The 18,479-nt window shown below is 51.5% G+C and overlaps 1 protein-coding gene and 1 long non-coding RNA gene across 2 annotated transcripts in view; one reads left to right on the top strand and one right to left on the bottom strand.

The window, feature by feature from the left end:
* Positions 1 to 1,262: 1,262 nt before the first annotated feature.
* LOC142250477 (uncharacterized) lies at positions 1,263 to 10,400 on the bottom strand. Its single transcript, XR_012725192.1, has 4 exons — positions 10,314 to 10,400; positions 5,062 to 5,153; positions 1,453 to 1,493; positions 1,263 to 1,364 (listed from the first exon to the last, which is right to left on the bottom strand). It is a non-coding gene; the product is annotated as an uncharacterized LOC142250477 (long non-coding RNA).
* A 151-nt stretch (positions 10,401 to 10,551) lies between these two features.
* The window catches only part of HTATSF1 (HIV-1 Tat specific factor 1), a 60,668-nt gene continuing 52,740 nt past the window's right edge, over positions 10,552 to 18,479 (top strand). The window contains exon 1 of the mRNA XM_075323757.1: positions 10,552 to 10,833. Within this exon, the coding sequence (XP_075179872.1) occupies positions 10,678 to 10,833 (156 nt within the window). The 5' untranslated portion in view covers positions 10,552 to 10,677. The remainder of the gene's footprint in view (positions 10,834 to 18,479) is intronic.

Below are 18,479 nucleotides of genomic sequence, written 5' to 3' on the forward strand. Positions count from 1 at the left end.
CAGGCGCAAGATTTTGCCCGGCTATATGGATGACACATAAGGCGTCCTTTCAAGGCAAGAGGATGGCAATTAGCAGCGCAGAGGAGGGAGAGACGCCGCAGCAAGGACACCCGTCGGACTGGAACATTTGCGTTTACATAGAGCGCAAGAGAGTTTCAAAAGATTTTTGGGGGAGTCGGAATAACATACACCTTTATGGAATGCAGGACAGGAGCTGCTGAAAGTGCTAGTCTTTGTTCAGACATGAGATTCCCTTTATACTGGAATATATTATTTTTTTGACACATAATGCGCCCAAATCATCAGCATTTTTGCTACACTGAGGACATCTAGTGACGCATTGTGCACATGGCGTGAAGAACAACCTCTCAGTAGGATGTGATATAATCTATTTAAACCGTCATCAGTATCAGACTGGAGCGTCTAGGACCCACGAGGAAAACTTGTTCTGGGGGCTCAAACAGCTACAGTCAAGTACTAACTGCTGTTTACATTTCTGAGCCGACTAGGCTGATTTAAAGGGGTGGTTCACTACTCTGCAATAGTGGCCACATCTCTGTAAAACTGATAGGGAAGGCTTTTTCTAAATACCATGTTCAGCCAATTCTGCCTGTGAGTGGCGCTATTGCAGACCACTCATCCCCATCAGGTGACCTCCGGGCTTCCTGACTTCTGAGATCCAGTGATGTCACGTCAACTTCCACGTCACGTCAACTGGGGCCGACGTCACCGAGGCCAGCCCCAGTCTTCCCGAGTCATTGGGCTTTGGGCGGAGTTTCACTGTTCGTCACAGCCCAACATGTCCCGCACTCCCTCCTTCACTGCAGAGCAGCACTAGCAGGAGCGATGCTGCGCTGTGACGAACAGTGAAACTCCGCCCACAGCCCAGTCACTCAGGGAGACTGGGACCGACCGCGGTGATGTCAGGTCAACTGGAAGTTGACGTGACATCATCGGATCTCAGAGGTCAAGGAGCCAGAAGTCACACAATGTGGATAAGCGGATGCAATAGCGCCGCTCACAGGCAGAATTGGCAACACAAGGTATTTAGAAAAAGCCTTCCCTTTCAGTTTTACAGAGATGTGGCCACTATTGCAGAGTAGTGAACCACCCCTTTAAGGTCACATGGTCCAAAACAAAAGCGGGACGTTGCTGGAAACTGAGGAAGACGAAAAATCAGTAAGTATTTTAATACATTTGTACTACATCACATACATATTTACAAAGTACTAGGTAAAAATAAAATAGCTGGGAATGCTACTTTAAGAAGGTTCTTTGTGGGATACAATCTGGAGGGAAACCTATAACTCCTACCATAGCAGGTCTTCAAGGTCTGCAGCTGTCAGAGAATACTGGGAGGTTCTCTGCAAAAGAAGAAAAAGGGCAGAAATTGAAAAAAATAATTTTACACTCCTCAACATTGAAATTGCAACACCAAGAAGGAAGAGTCACCTGATTATGGAAATCACAGGATGGATAGACGTGGTAATGATCTGCAAGTAATGAAAAAATGGAAAAAATATTTTCATAATATCTCTTTTCATTCAGTATGAAGTATAAGCTCCACATACAGAAATCCCGGTACTTACAGACTTGTCTGCTACCAATGAAGTTATTAACCCCTTTACAACCAAGGATGTACCCGTACATCCTAAATCATGTTGGGGTAATCACTACCGGTTGCTGTGGTGAGCCAGCGGTGAGTCCCACACGTCTGCTGATTTGTACAGCAGACATGTGTGCCTCACAGGCGAAGGTGGATCGCGATCCACACGCTACTGTTAAACCACTAAGATCGTGCTGTCAAAATGTGACAGCGCGATTTAAATGTCCACGGTGGGGAATGCGCCGTTTCCTGCCGCCATCAGAGGCTCTGTGACGACTCCTGTCGCTATCATGACGTATTTCCTGTTAGAGCCGACAGAGCAGTGGCTGTAACAGGAAAGAAGCATTTCTGCTGATCAGAGCTGTGCAGTTCTGATCAACAGAAATGAATGAGCGATCAGACTGCTGATCCTTATAGTCTCCTAGGGGGACTAGTAAAATAAAAAATAAATAAAAAACCTAAATGTTCACATCACCCCCCCATTCGCCCCATTAAAATTTAAACAATAAAAAAATTAAAAATTAAAAAAAATTAAAAATACACACATTTGGTATGCCCGATTGGAAATGCCCGATTTTTCAAAATATAAAATCAATTAATGTGATCGGTACGCGGCGTAGCGGCAAAAAAATCCAAACACCAAAATGACGTTTTTTGGTCTTTGCAGGCGATCAAAATGGCACAGCTGTGCAAAAATGGTACCATTACAAAGCCAGCTCAAAAAAATAAGCCGTTACTGAGCCCCCATATTCCAAAAGAATGAAAATGCTATGGGTTTCGGAAAATGGCGCAAAAAGTGCACCACTTATTTTGGACAAATTTCTGAACATTTTTCACACCCCTTAGATAAACGTAAACCTATACATGTTTGGTATCTGCGAACTCGTACCGACCTGAGGCATCACACCGACACATCAGTTTTACCATATAGTGAAAATGGTGAAAATACCCCAAAACAATTGTGCCCTTGGAATTTTTTTTGCTGTTTAACAGTACATTCAATGGTAAAACTAAGGGTTTCTTTTAAAAGTGTTGTTCCGCAGAAAACGAGCCCTCATATGGCAAGATTGATGGAAAAGTAAAAAATTAAATATCTCGTAAGAAGAGGAGCAAAAAAACAAAAACGAAAAACAGAAAGTCGCCCATCATAAAGGGATTAATGGACATCTGAGGACTGTTCTGCCACAATGAATGCTCTCAGGAAAATCATCAGGATCCGCTGCCGGCAGCTCTCTGTACAATTGTCGACCAACGGCAACGTGGCACAGTAGCCGTGGGTGAGGTAGTCATCTCTTGCACCCCGACATGTTACATGAAAGAGGGGATTCTGGTCACGATATTGTGGCGGTTGTATAAACAGGCACCTGTTACACCATACAGTATTACTGGTCTATCCTAGAACAGTCCAGAGCACTTTGCTTTGGCTACTAGGAGTAAGGGTCCCATAGGTGTAATATGCTGCCCTTACATTGGGCTGCATATAACGCTTTAGGGCTTTTTGTGCCATGAAGGCACCTTTTTTACTCGTATATGGCTAATTACCATATATTAGTAGTGGGACGACCTCTGTGCCAAAGCAGAGCCTGACTAAAATGCTACAACACAAGGGATATGTGCACACATCTTTTTTTTTTTTTTAGATTTTATAGGATTTGGAGAGTTTCTGCTCCAAAAACTACTTTAAAAACCTTTGTGTGCACTTAAAGGGAATCTGTCACCAGCTTTTTGCTCGCCCATCTGAGAGCAGCATAATGTAGAGACAGAGACCCTGATTCCAGCGATGTGTCACTTACTGAGCTGTTTGCTGTCATTTTGATAAAATCAATGTTTTCTCTGCTGCAGATCTAGCAGTTATATAGAGGTTATCAATATATGCTGGACTACCTGGCAGCACGCCAAGTAGTCCTGTAATGATAATCTACTGCTGATTAATCAGTGATTTTATCAAAACTACACTAAGCAGCTCAGTGACACATTGGTGGAATCAGGATCTTTGCCCCTAAGTTAGGCGGGCTTTGCACACTACGACATCGCAGGTGCGATGTCGGTGGGGTCAAATTGAAAATGACGTACTTCCGGCATCGCATTCGACATCGTAGTGTGTAAAGGCTCGATGATACGATTAACGAGCACAAAAGCATTGTAATCGTATCATCGGTGCAGCGTCGGCGTAATCCATAATTACGCTGACGCGACGGTCCGATGTTGTTCCTCGTTCCTGCGGCAGCACACATCGCTGTGTGTGAAGCCGCAGGAGCGAGGAACATCTCCTACCGGCGTCACTGCGGCTTCCGTAGGATATGCAGAAGGAAGGAGGTGGGCGGGATGTTTACATCCCGCTCATCTCCGCCCCTCCGCTCCTATTGGCCGCCTGCCGTGTGACGTCGCAGTGACGCCATACGTTCCGCCCCCTTAATAAGGAGGCGGGTCGGCGGCCAGAGCGACGGTCGCAGGACAGGTGAGTCCATGTGAAGTTTCCGTAACGATAATGTTCGCTACGGCAGTTATCACAAGGATCTCGCCGCTGCGACGGGGACGGGGACTATCGCGCTCGGCATCGCAGCATCGGCCTGCGATGTCGCAGCGTGCAAAGTGCCCCTTATGCTGCTCTCAGATTAGGTGGCAAAAACCTAGTGACATATTCCCTTTAATCTTGTCATAGAAGGCAGATTTTGAAGTGAGCAAACTGCCATCTAACTGCAGATTTACCAGGAAAAAAACATGCCTCATCCATAGGAAGGGGAGAAGTGGAGCAGTGTGGTAGAACCTATTGTCAAAGGTTATGAACACTTTGGGGGACATTTCTTTCCATCTTTTACAGGCCCTTCCATTCCCTGCAAATTTCTGGCTGCAGAAGGATGAGAATCTTGTTCTAACAGGAGTTTATAACTATATTTTTAAAGGGGTTGAAAACAAGTTAAAGGGAAACTGTCAGGTTGGATAATGCTATTAACCTCCCAAAAGGTTAAATCTGCAGGATAATAGGGTTTTGAAATGTGCCTGGCTGCCATACTGAATGTGCGGCTCCTATGAAAACCTTATGCACTGCAGACCAGCTGCAATCCAAGTGCCAGGGCATGAATGGAGCTGCTGCCCACAGTGCTGACTGCAGCAGCGCCTGTATAGCCAGCAGGTCCTGGGAGGAATAAAGCTCATTATCTCCTGGGAGACGCTCTTCAAGTAAGGCAGCTGAACAAGTTCTAATTATATTAGCCTGCATAGCAGTGGCGTAGCTAGGGTTTCAGCTCGGGGGGGGGGAGGGGGGGGAGGGCAAAACATCTGAGTGGGCCCCTTACCAGGTAACCACGATAACTACGGTGGTGCAGACTAATCGTGGGTATAGTGGAACCTCGGCAGATGACGCTGATATTACCGCCATATGGTGACTATAGTGGTAGATATCGGTGCTGCAGCACATACAAGAGGTCACAGTGCAGTTATAGATGGTGACTTACAGCTGACGTTCTTTCGGATGGAGTTGTTCATCTTTTCTGTGTTTTCCATCTGGTCCAGACCGACATGACAACTTCTTCCAGCCACAACTCATCTACAGAAATTACAACAAAGACACATTTGACTCCTCACACTTCCGGCACCGAACCCCATCTAATCCCAGCCTGCACAAACTCCTCATCCTGCCGTCACCCCAATACTGAGCCACTGCTGCCGTGTGTGTCCCTATTACTGCACCTGCTGTGTGGCACAAAAACCGACTCCTCTTACTGCCACACATAGTAATGCCACCACTGTGCCCCCACATAATAATGCCACCACTGTGCCCCCCCATAGAAATGCCACCACTGTGACTGCACATAATAATGCCACCACTGTGCCTCCACATAATAATGCCACCACTGTGCCCCCACATAATAATGCCACCACTGTGCCCCCACATAATAACGCCACCACTGTGCCCCCACATAATAATGCCACCACTGTGCCCCCACATAATAATGCCACCACTGTGACTGCACATAATAATGCCACCACTGTGCCCCCACATAATAATGCCACCACTGTGCCTCCACATAGTAATGCCACCACTGTGCCTCCACATAATAATGCCACCACTGTGCCTCCACATAATAATGCCACCACTGTGCCCCCACATAATAATGCCACCAGTGCCTCCACATAATAATGCCACCACTGTGCCCCCACATAATAATGCCACCACTGTGCCTCCACATAATAATGCCACCACTGTGCCCCCACATAATAATGCCACCACTGTGCCCCCACATAATAATGCCACCACTGTGCCCCCACATAATAATGCCACCACTGTGCCCCCACATAATAATGCCACCACTGTGACTGCACATAATAATGCCACCACTGTGACTGCACATAATAATGCCACCACTGTGCCTCCACATAATAATGCCACCACTGTGCCCCCACATAATAATGCCACCACTGTGCCCCCACATAATAATGCCACCACTGTGCCCCCATATAATAATGCCACCACTGTGCCTCCACATAATGCCACCACTGTGCCCCCACATAATGCCACCACTGTGCCCCCACATAATAATGCCACCACTGTGCCTCCACATAATAATGCCACCACTGTGCCTCCACATAATAATGCCACCACTGTGACTGCACATAATAATGCCACCACTGTGCCTCCACATAATAATGCCACCACTGTGCCTCCACATAATAATGCCACCACTATGCCTCCACATAATAATGCCACCACTGTGCCTCCACATAGTAATGCCACCACTGTGCCTGCACATAGTAATGCCACCACAGTGCTCCCCACATAATAATGCCACCACTGTGCCTCAACATAATGCCACCACTGTGCCCCCCACATAATAATGTCACCTCTGTGCCTCCACATGGTAATAATGCCACCACTGTGCCTCCCAAATAATAATGCCACCACTGTGCCCCACACATAGTAATGCCACCACTGTGCACCGCACATAGTAATGCCTCCACTGTGCCCTCACATAATAATGCCACCACTGTACCACCCACATAGTAATGCCACCACTGTACCCCACATAATAATGCCACCACTGTCCCCGTACATAATAATGCCACCACTGTGCCTCCACATAGTAATGTCACCTCTGTGCCTCCACATGGTAATAATGCCACCACTGTGCCTCCCACATAATAATGCCACCACTTTACCCTCACATAATGCCACCACTGTACCCCCACATAATAATGCCACCATTGTGACCCTCACATAATAATGCCACCACTATGCCCTCACATAATAATGTCACCTCTGTGCCTCCCACATAATAATGCCACCACTGTACCCTCACATAATGCCACCACTGTGACCCTCACATAATAATGTCACCACTGTGCCCTCACATAATAATGCCACAACTGTGACCCTCACATAATAATGTCACCACTGTGCCCTCACATAATAATGCCACAACTGTGACCCTCACATAATAATGTCACCACTGTGCCCCCCACATAATGCTACCACTGTGCCTCCACATAATGCCCTCACATAATAATGTCACCACTGTGCCTCCCACATAATGCCACCAGTGTGCCTCCCACATAGTAATTCCACCACTGTGCCCCCCACATAGTAATGCCACCACTGTGCCCCCCACAAAATAATGCCACCACTGTGCCTCCCACATAGTAATGCCACCACTGTGCCTCCACATAGTAATGCCACCACTGTGTCTCCACATAATAATGCCACCACTGTGCCTCCCACATAGTAATGCCACCACTGTGTCTCCACATAGTAATGCCACCACTGTGCCGCCACATAATAATGCCACCACTGTGCCGCCACATAATAATGCCTCCACATAATAATGCCACCACTGTGCCTCCACATAATAATGCCACCACTGTGCCGCCACATAATAATGCCTCCACATAATAATGCCACCACTGTGCCTCCACATAATAATGCCACCACTGTGCCTCCCACATAATAATACCACCACTGTGCCTCCACATAATTCCACCACTGTGCCCTCACATAATAATGCCACCACTGTGCCCCCCACACATTAATGCCACCACTGTGCCCTCACATATTAATGCCACCACTGTGCCCCCCACATAATAATGCCACCACTGTGCCCCCCACACATTAATGCCACCACTGTGCCCCCCACATATTAATGCAACCACTGTGCCCTTTACATGGTAAAATGCCTCATTTGTGCCCTCTAAATTGTAACATTTCCCCCTAGAAAATATTAATGACCTGTGTAAGTGCCCTAGAAAAGTGCCCACATATTGTTCCTAAAAAATAATAGAGCCCCCAGTGTGCATTTGACGGTCACAATACCCTGAGTGTCCCTATAACAATAATGGTTCCTAAGTGTCCACTTAACATTTAATAATGTCTCTCCCATGTACAGTTCGTCTATACACAGTATGAAGCCCCTACACCTCCCCTATACACAGTATGATGGTCCTATAGCTCCATACAGACACCTGCGTACAGCCGTATACACATGTACAGCCGTATACACATACAGACCCCTGCGTACAGCCGTATACACATACACACCCCTGTGTACAGCCGTATACACATACACACCCCTGCGTACAGCCGTATACACATACACACCCCTGCGTACAGCCGTATACACATACACACACCTGTGTACAGCCGTATACACATACACACACCTGCGTACAGCCGTATACACATGCGCACACCTGCATACAGCCGTATACACATGCACACACCTGCGTAAAGCCGTATACACACGTACACACCTGCATACAGCCGTATACACATACACACACCTGCGTATAGCCGTATACACATGCGCACACCTGCATACAGCCGTATACACATGCACACACCTGCGTAAAGCCGTATACACATACACACACCTGTGTACAGCCGTATACACACACATATATATACAGATAGTCACATAGAAGCGTATACATATTTGAAAACATTCACATACAAATAATCATACACATAGACACAATCCTATACACACAGACATATACTGGGGGTGCTTTTTACTTTTGATGATTGGGGGACACTTCTTCTCTCTCGTGCAGCCACAGAGTTGTTTCATGCTAAATCCCTGTAGGCTAAAGGACCGGTGGTGACGTCACACCCATGTGATCAGAAGGGGCGGGGCCTCAGAAACACAGCTGATAAAAAGAAACTCCAGGTGCCCAGGAGTTCTTTATAATAGAACCGGGGGTCTGAGGTAAGACCTCCAGATGGGGGGGTGCAGGGGGAGAGGGAGGAAACATGGCCACGCCCACTAGCCAGGCAGCTCCTAGCCACTGGGATGTAGACGCAACCCTTGTCTGATGCTCCTCGGCTGGATGGAGGCAGCGCACGCTGTATGACGTCATTATAACACACGTGGCCGTGCACTGTGCCTGTACCATGCGGTCGGTCAGCACTGTCTGCGCCTGTCAGTGTAACCGGCCACTTCACAATACAAGAAACACGGCCGTTCCCAATTCACTATGCGCGGCCATGTGTGTTATAATGACATTATGCAGCAGGCGGCCGGCCCTCTACAATAGCTGGGAGAGCAGCCTAGGGGGCCCCCCCCGCCCCTGCCCGGCGCTAAGCGATGACATCACCACGCTGGGACTCTGTGTCCTGCGTGAGCGATATTATCAGCAGCAGTGCAGGGAGATCGTGTTTCCTCCGCAGATGTTAACTATATCGGCGCACGCTGATATAGTTAATGGTATCGCAGCTCCAGGTGGGCCCCCTCTGAGCATGGGGCCCGGGGCAGCCGCACCCTTTGAACCCCCCCCACTGTGCCCTCACATAATGTCACCACTGTGCCCCCCACATAATGCTACCACTGTGCCCTCACATAATGCCACCACTGTGCCCCCCACACATTAATGCCACCACTGTGCCCCCCACACATTAATGCCACCACTGTGCCCTCACACATTAATGCCACCACTGTGCCCCCCACACATTAATGCCACCACTGTGCCCTCACATATTAATGCCACCACTGTGCCCCCCACATATTAATGCCACCACTGTGCCCCCCACACATTAATGCCACCACTGTGCCCCCCACACATTAATGCCACCACTGTGCCCTCACATATTAATGCCACCACTGTGCCCCCCACACATTAATGCCACCACTGTGCCCCCCACACATTAATGCCACCACTGTGCCCCCCACATATTAATGCCACCACTGTGCCCCCACATATTAATGCCACCACTGTGCCCCCCACATATTAATGCCACCACTGTGCCCCCCACACATTAATGCCACCACTGTGCCCTCATATTAATGCCACCACTGTGCCCCCCACACATTAATGCCACCACTGTGCCCCCCACATATTAATGCCACCACTGTGCCCCCCACATATTAATGCTACCACTGTGCCCCCCACATATTAATGCCACCACTGTGCCCCCCACATATTAATGCCACCACTGTGCCCCCCCACATATTAATGCCACCACTGTGCCCTTTACATGGTAAAATGCCTCATTTGTGCCCTCTAAATTGTAACATTTCCCCCTAGAAAATATTAATGACCTGTGTAAGTGCCCTAGAAAAGTGCTACGCTACTGCTGCATAGTAAATTGTTTTGGGAATGGGCAGACAGGACACGGGCAGACCCTTATGAAAAGCACAATATGTTATATTATACCAGACCCCTCAGAAAAAGCATAAGTGCTGCATTGATGGAGGGCGCAGGTGAGGCACTATCCATTCACCAGAATGACGCAGCCGCTGTACTACACGTTCCCAGCCTCCTGTACCACCTTATTTCAAATGCAATGCATGCGACTACCGCGGAAATCCCTCTCTTTTATACTGCTTGTTCACGTGACATTACATTGCAGCGCATGCGTACTTCACATCCGAAAGCTACAATTCGGTCACGTGACATAGCATTTGAGCGCATGCGCACGTCACATCTGAATTCTGCGCTTGCCTGGCGCACGCGCCAGAGCCGAGATGTCATTGCGCATGCGTATCTCGCACCTGGAGAGTGCAGGGCCTCCCTGTTGCAGTGCCGGGGTCCGGGCGCACTATTTGTGATCTGCTCTGTTAACCCCTTGAAGGACTGAGAAGATCATGGACAGCAACGAAGCGTTTTATGAGCAGCTGCGGCTCCAGCAATTGTACGGAAATCGGGAAGATGGAGACGGACGGGACCCCTACACCTTCAAGGATCCGTCCGACGGCACAGAGTATGAATGGGACCTGGACAAGAAAGCCTGGTTCCCCAAGGTGAGTGACAGACGCTGGCATGCTGCAAAATGGGCCGGTCATTTTCCATGGTCTGGCAATGAAGGGGTGTAAGATGTGCTCTGCTGTACAGATTATTATTATTATTACAGAGGAAATGTGCGCTCCCCTCGCCGTCTGCCCTCGTCCCTCGCCGTCTGCCCTCTTCCCTCGCCGTCTGCCCTCTTCCCTCGCCGTCTGCCCTCGTCCCTCGCCGTCTGCCCTCTTCCCTCGCCGTCTGCCCTCGTCCCTCGCCGTCTGCCCTCGTCCCTCGCCGTCTGCCCTCTTCCCTCGCCGTCTGCCCTCTTCCCTCGCCGTCTGCCCTCTTCCCTCGCCGTCTGCCCTCTTCCCTCGCCGTCTGCCCTCGTCCCTCGGCGTCTGCCCTCTTCCCTCGCCGTCTGCCCTCTTCCCTCGCCGTCTGCCCTCTTCCCTCGCCGTCTGCCCTCTTCCCTCGCCGTCTGCCCTCTTCCCTCGCCGTCTGCCCTCTTCCCTCGCCGTCTGCCCTCTTCCCTCGCCGTCTGCCCTCTTCCCTCGCCGTCTGCCCTCTTCCCTCGCCGTCTGCCCTCTTCCCTCGCCGTCTGCCCTCGTCCCTCGGCGTCTGCCCTCTTCCCTCGCCGTCTGCCCTCTTCCCTCGCCGTCTGCCCTCGTCCCTCGCCGTCTGCCCTCTTCCCTCGCCGTCTGCCCTCTTCCCTCGCCGTCTGCCCTCTTCCCTCGCCGTCTGCCCTCTTCCCTCGCCGTCTGCCCTCGTCCCTCGCCGTCTGCCCTCTTCCCTCGCCGTCTGCCCTCTTCCCTCGCCGTCTGCCCTCTTCCCTCGCCGTCTGCCCTCTTCCCTCGCCGTCTGCCCTCTTCCCTCGCCGTCTGCCCTCTTCCCTCGCCGTCTGCCCTCTTCCCTCGCCGTCTGCCCTCTTCCCTCGCCGTCTGCCCTCTTCCCTCGCCGTCTGCCCTCTTCCCTCGCCGTCTGCCCTCTTCCCTCGCCGTCTGCCCTCGTCCCTCGCCGTCTGCCCTCTTCCCTCGCCGTCTGCCCTCTTCCCTCGCCGTCTGCCCTCGTCCCTCGCCGTCTGCCCTCTTCCCTCGCCGTCTGCCCTCGTCCCTCGCCGTCTGCCCTCTTCCCTCGCCGTCTGCCCTCTTCCCTCGCCGTCTGCCCTCGTCCCTCGCCGTCTGCCCTCGTCCCTCGCCGTCTGCCCTCGTCCCTCGCCGTCTGCCCTCGTCCCTCGCCGTCTGCCCTCGTCCCTCGCCGTCTGCCCTCTTCCCTCGCCGTCTGCCCTCTTCCCTCGCCGTCTGCCCTCTTCCCTCGCCGTCTGCCCTCTTCCCTCGCCGTCTGCCCTCTTCCCTCGCCGTCTGCCCTCTTCCCTCGCCGTCTGCGCTGCCCTCTTCCCTCGCCGTCTGCGCTGCGCTCTCCTTTTGCCGTCTGCGCTGCGCTCTCCTTTTGCCGTCTGCGCTGCGCTCTCCTTTTGCCGTCTGCGCTGCGCTCTCCTTTTGCCGTCTGCGCTGCGCTCTCCTTTTGCCGTCTGCGCTGCGCTCTCCTTTTGCCGTCTGCGCTGCGCTCTCCTTTTGCCGTCTGCGCTGCGCTCTCCTTTTGCCGTCTGCGCTGCGCTCTCCTTTTGCCGTCTGCGCTGCGCTCTCCTTTTCCGATGTCTGACTGCGTAAGGAGGCATTTAAAGGGAATCTGCTCCCACATCTGAGAACAGTATAACATAGGGGACAGAGACCCTGATTCCAGCGATGTGTCACTTACTGGATTGTTTGCTGACACTAATAAAAATATATATATTTTTTTCTGCTGCGGATCTGAATCTGAATGCTGAGATCAGCGTAATACCACCCAGACCACTGATTGGTAGCTTTCTGCCTATGCACAGCATTCTCAAGAATCAAACAATTAATGGTGGGGATGGGGTTTTACACAGCTCCTGAATATGCTGGACTACCTGGCAGCAGATTTACTAGTCCTCTAGGGATAATCTCCTGCTGCTAAAACAGATATAAAAACTACAACAAACAGCTCAGTAAGTGACACATCGCTGGAATCAGGGTCTTTGTTTCTACATTATGCTGCTCTCAAATAAGTTGTCAAAAACCTGCTGACAGATTCCCAATAAATGAAGTGTTAGTCGAACGTATCATGGAGCGGACAGTCCACAGAGTCTAGTGCCCGGATCTTCCTGACATTACTTAGAGCTGCAGGGCACGGGCCCAACCGCCACTGACTGCAAAGTCACTCAGTTTGGCTAGTGGATTTACATGTATTTACCCCATTGTAACTCTACTGAATCAGGAGCAATAAGGCGACTTTGGCCACAACACAGGTTCATGGGTGAAGATTGTGCAGCATATCACAGGGGAATGGGGTCTCATTGTAACCCAAAAGGTGCTGCAACAAGCAAGTCCCAAAAATCCAAATTATTCTGACTTTTTGCGACTTGCTTGCTATGGCTTCTGTCCTCTGCGGGCCACAATGTCATGCCGTTCCCCTGCATTCAATGTAGCAGATATACATAGCGATATTTGCTGTAAATCCTGTGTGGGGGCCAACGTGTCCCCAGCTTAAAGCTGGCCGTACACATTACATAGCAGTCAACTGAACCATTGCTCGACCCACAGTTGTCTCTCCAGACTCCCCCTAGACAGGAGCGTCTGCTCTGCCAAGCAATTCTGTGCCAGACACTCCGATGAGTCTTATTTGTCCGCACAACAAAAGGTTTGGTGATCAAATTCCAACCCCCTCCCCCTGTTACTTATGTCCCCCTACACAAGCTATAAGGGGAGGGGCGGGAGGCCCCCATACTCAACAGATAGTCAATCAAGCCTCCAGAAATCATCAGGTTTGGCAGACGTTTATCAAATCTATATGGAGACCTTCCTTCTTTATTCTGTGCGGATGTTTGGCCTCTTGACAGGTTCCTAGGCTGTGGATGAGCATATTCCTGGCACAGGGCAGGACGGGTTTTGGTGTTTCTTGCCTCTGCCCTTGTGATCTCCATTTCCAGGAATAAAGTATTTGGCTCTGGTCCTCTGCTGGTCTTATCCCCGGTATTACATTTCTTACTCTACAAATCCTCCATGCAGAACAGCCCGGAGTTGGATGAGCGCTGCTGTCTGTCGCTGTCTTTGTGACAGCTGTGTGCCTCAGTCACTTTCCCGGTCATGATTAGACATCTTGTTAGGCCCGTTACATGTCCCTCCATAGCCAGGCTTGTAACAAAGGCTGTTTTCGACAGCTGGTTATTTTGCTGTGCCCGTATCTGGGGACTCTGGATGCTGACAGGACCCGGAGTACTGGGTGACCGCTCTCTGACCTGCACAAACTGTTATCTTCTGCTAACTGGTAGGTGTAAGCCATACCCGGTGTGGATGGTTTCATCAAAGCTGAGCAGCAGTCTCTGTCTAGAGGTGGCATCAAACGCCCAAATGTGACTAAGCTTGTGGCACCACAAATGGTTGTTAAAGGTGTTGTCCACAGCTTGGACAACCCCTCTCAATTCTTATGTTTCCCACCGTTAAAATAATAACACCAATACTCGCCTATACGGTGCCAGGGCTGTTTCATTAGTGTCAAACTGTAGCTCTCCTGGGGATTGCGGGACATTGTCACATAATTCCTGTGGTCAATAAGTGCTGGCTTCACTGTTTGCTCCTTTTTATTATTATTATTATTATTTCTTTGTCGCTCCATTGGGAGACCCAGACAATTGGGTGTATAGCTTCTGCCTCCGGAGGCCACACAAAGTATTACACTTTAAAAAGTGTAACCCCTCCCCTCTGCTATACACCCTCCCGTGCATCACGGGCTCATCAGTTTTATGCTTTGTGTTGAAGGAGGCACACATGCACACAATGCTCCACATTTTAGTCAGCAGCAGCTGCTGATTATATCGGATGGAAGAAAAGAGGGCCCCTAACAGGGCCCCCGGCATGCTCCCTTCTCACCCCACTCAGGTCGGCGGTGTTGTTAAGGTTGAGGTACCCATTGCGGGTACACAGGCAGGAGCCACATGCCTTTTTTCCTTCCCCATCCCTTAGGGGCTCTGGGGAAGTGGGATCCTAACCGGTCATCCAGCCACTGGGACCGGTCTCCCTCCGCAGCCCCTGGGGGAATCTGCTGGACAGGAGACGGAGTATCGTCAGGGACATGGCCCTGCATCTACAGGTACTCTGTGTCCCCGTTGGGACGGCGCATGAAGCACCTTGGCCTCAGACGCAGCTGCGACTGCGGTGTGGATTTTTCGTCTGGGACTACCGCGCCGACCGTGCCTGTTTGTCGGCCGCGGTTTATACTTTAGTCCCCGGCTTTTGCGGCCTAGTGTGTTAAACTCCCGCCCCTGAGCCTGCCAGTCAGGGAAAAAGGCGGGAAGGTCGGTATGATGCCGACAGTGAGGGCTGGAGCACACTTCGCTGTCCTCCGCCCCCCTCACTGATCTCTATGGGCCACCAGGTTCCCGCACTTTTGCGCTTCCGCCCACGGCTCTCTCCTCCCCTCGGAACGCCGGCAGCCATTGTTATAATTCTGCCGGTGGAGGATCTCAGAATCTGCAAAGGTTTCCCACTGCTCTGGGAGAGGGGGATCCTAACCGGTCGCCATGCAGGGACCGGGCTCCATCCGCAGCCCCTGGGGGATTCTGACGGACAGGAGACTGGACATCATCAGGGACAGAGCCCTGCATCATAAGGTACTGTGTCCCCTGTGTCCCTCTTGCGGCCTAGTACCATATACTCCCGTTCTCAGGCCTGCCAGTCAGGGGTAACGACGGGACGGCCGACTGGACGTCGGCAGGGAGGGCTGGAGCATACGTTGGTATCCTCCTTCCCCCTCACTGAGCACTGTGGGCTACCAGTTTTCAGGTGCTGACCCCCCCTTGGTGCCGCAGTGTATATATATATATATGTTTATTTATATGGTATATGATCTCACTGTTCGGCAGCATTATTTGCTTTTGGCTGTATACCCTCACTGATTACTCTGCGGACGACATGCTGTTGTCTGCTCTTAAAGAGTAAGGGTGCCAAGGTACTGGCTTATTTTACAACCTGTACCTCTTGTGCGGCTATATTACAGGCAGGTTCCACATACCCTCATTGTGTACAATGCTTGGCCCCGAGGGCACTCACTCAGCCGGAGCCTCCGGCACTGGTGGGACCCTCGGCCAGGTGGTACCGCCGGTTTCCACTGCACAGATGACAGGGACAGAGTTTGCATGTTGGAATCAGCAAATCTCTGAGTAGCTTTCACATTCCAGGACTCAGTCTATGGACAGAGAGTCTGCTAAGATACTGGAAGCCTTGCAGTCCAGACCGATAACACAGGGCCAGGGAGCTGTGAGTTCATCGCTCCCGGGTCCCTCTGGGTCGGTACAACAATTGGATCCTGGGGTAACACCCAGATCCCACGGTGAGAACTCCGTCACGGACCGCGGCCTCTGATAGGCTAAGCGGGCCCGCTGGGAACCTTCCCCGACTTCATCAGGAGTGCGTGTTTCAATCACTCTAACTCCAGAGGGGCCGTCCAGAAGCACAGAACTTTACGGACAAGCGCTTACTAAGCGCCTTATTGACACGCGTTACCCTTTCCCCCCTGACGTTGTTAAGAGTTGGGCTCAGTGTCACAGGGTGGCTTCTCCAGTTCCTAGGCTGGCGGCTAGATCCGTAGTATTAGTGGCAGATGCCATCTCTCACGAATGCCACTGACAGGCAAATAAAGCTTATGATGAAATCCATCTATGAAGCCATAGTCGCATCTTTTGCTCCAGCCTTCGCAGCCGTGAGGGCACTCCAAGCTATCTCAACTTCTCTGGCTGAGATTATTGCGGTTGCACATACCTCTGCCCCGCAGGTTGTGTCCTTCACTTCTCAGGCGTAGGTTTTTTCGTTCTACGCCATGAACGCCGTTCCTGGACTCTGCGAGCCTTACAGCGGTAGCATCCACCAATTCGGTGGCAGTCTGCAGGGCCATGTGGCTATGTGAATGGAAGGCAGGCTCTGCTTCCAAGAAGTTCTTATCCGGTTTGCCATTTTCTGGCGACCGTTTGTTTGGCGAGCAATTGGATGAAGTTACTATACAGTCCAAGGGAAAGGTATCGTCCTTGCCCCAGTCCAAAGGTTTCGGTCATTTCAGTCCTCAGCAAAGTTCCGTTCCTCCATGTCCAACAGGTCAGAGGAGGGCTAGAGGAACTCTTCTGCATGGCGGTCTAAGTCACAAGGCGGCTTCCTCATGACTTCGGCCTCACCAAGACCGCGTCCTTGGTCGGTGGCAGGCTCTCTCGCTTTTGCGACGCCTGGTGGCCACATGTCCAAGACCGATGGGTGAGAGACATTCTGTCTCAAGGTTACAGGATAGAGCTCTGCTCTCGTCCTCCGACTACTTTCTTCAAAACATCTCCGCCCCCCGAGCGAGCCGATGCACTTTTTCAGGCGGTGAACACTCTGAAGCCTCGTTGTCACAAGGAGACTTCCTAGCATCAATTGACATCAAGGATGCTTATCTCCATGTGCCGATCGCACCCGAGCTTCAACGCTTTCTGCGTTTCGCCATCAGGGACGGACACTTCAGTTCGTGGCACTGCCATTCGGCCTGGCGACAGCCCCACGGATCTTCACCAAGGTCATGGCAGCAGTGGTGGCGGTCCTACACTCTCAGGGCCACTCGGGCACTTACCTAGACGGTCTTCTAGTCAAGACACCCTCCTGGGTGGCATGTCGACTCAACCTGACCATTGCTCTGGAGACCCTCCAGGGGTTCGGGTGGATCATCAAATTTACAAGGTCAAAACTGACACCGACCCAATCACTGACTTGCCTCGGGATGGAGTTTCATACTCTCTCAGCGATAGTGAAGCTTACGCTGCATAGTCAGCGTTCACTACAGACAGGGGTGCAATCTCTCCTTCGGGTCCAGTCACCCCTTGAGGCGCCTCATGCACTTTCTAAGGAAGATGGTGGCAGCAAGGGAGGCAGTTCCCTTGCGCAGTTTCGTCTTCGTCCGATTCTATCGGACACCGCAAATGGGACAGGAGGTCGACGTCCCTAGACAAGAACGTCTCTCTTCCCTTGCAGCAAAACCACTCTTCAGTGGTGTCTTCTTTCCACTTCATGGGCGGAGGAAAAATCCTTCCGGCCCCCAGCTGAGGCTGTGGTCACGACGGACGCGAGTCTGTCAGGGTGGGGAACGGTCTTCCTCCACCACTCGGCTCAGGGAACCTGGACTCCGACAGAGTCCTCCCTTCAGATCAATGTTCTGGAGTTAAGGGCAGTGGATCTAGCCCTAAAGGTGTTCCAGCGGTGGCTGGAGGGCAGGCAGATCCGAATTCAGTCGGACAACGCCACGACGGTTGCGTACATCAACCACCAGGGCGGCACACGCGCAGTCGTCAAGCCTTCCGAGCAGTTCGGCGGATTCGGCTGTGGGCGGAAGCCACAGCCTCCACCATCTCCGCAGCTCACATCCCGGGCGTAGAAAACTGGGAAGCAGATTTTCTCAGTCGCCAGGGCATGGACGCAGGGGAATGGTCTCTTCACCCGGACGTGTTTCTAGAGATCTGTTGCCGCCGGGGAACGCCGGACGTCGATCTAATGGCGTCTCGGCACAACAACAAAGTCCCGGCATTCATGGCTTGGTCCAAGGATCACAGAGCTCTGGCGGCAGACGCGCTAGTTCA

The sequence above is a fragment of the Anomaloglossus baeobatrachus genome, chromosome 9 (genome assembly GCF_048569485.1).
Source record: "Anomaloglossus baeobatrachus isolate aAnoBae1 chromosome 9, aAnoBae1.hap1, whole genome shotgun sequence".
Taxonomy (NCBI): domain Eukaryota; kingdom Metazoa; phylum Chordata; class Amphibia; order Anura; family Aromobatidae; genus Anomaloglossus; species Anomaloglossus baeobatrachus.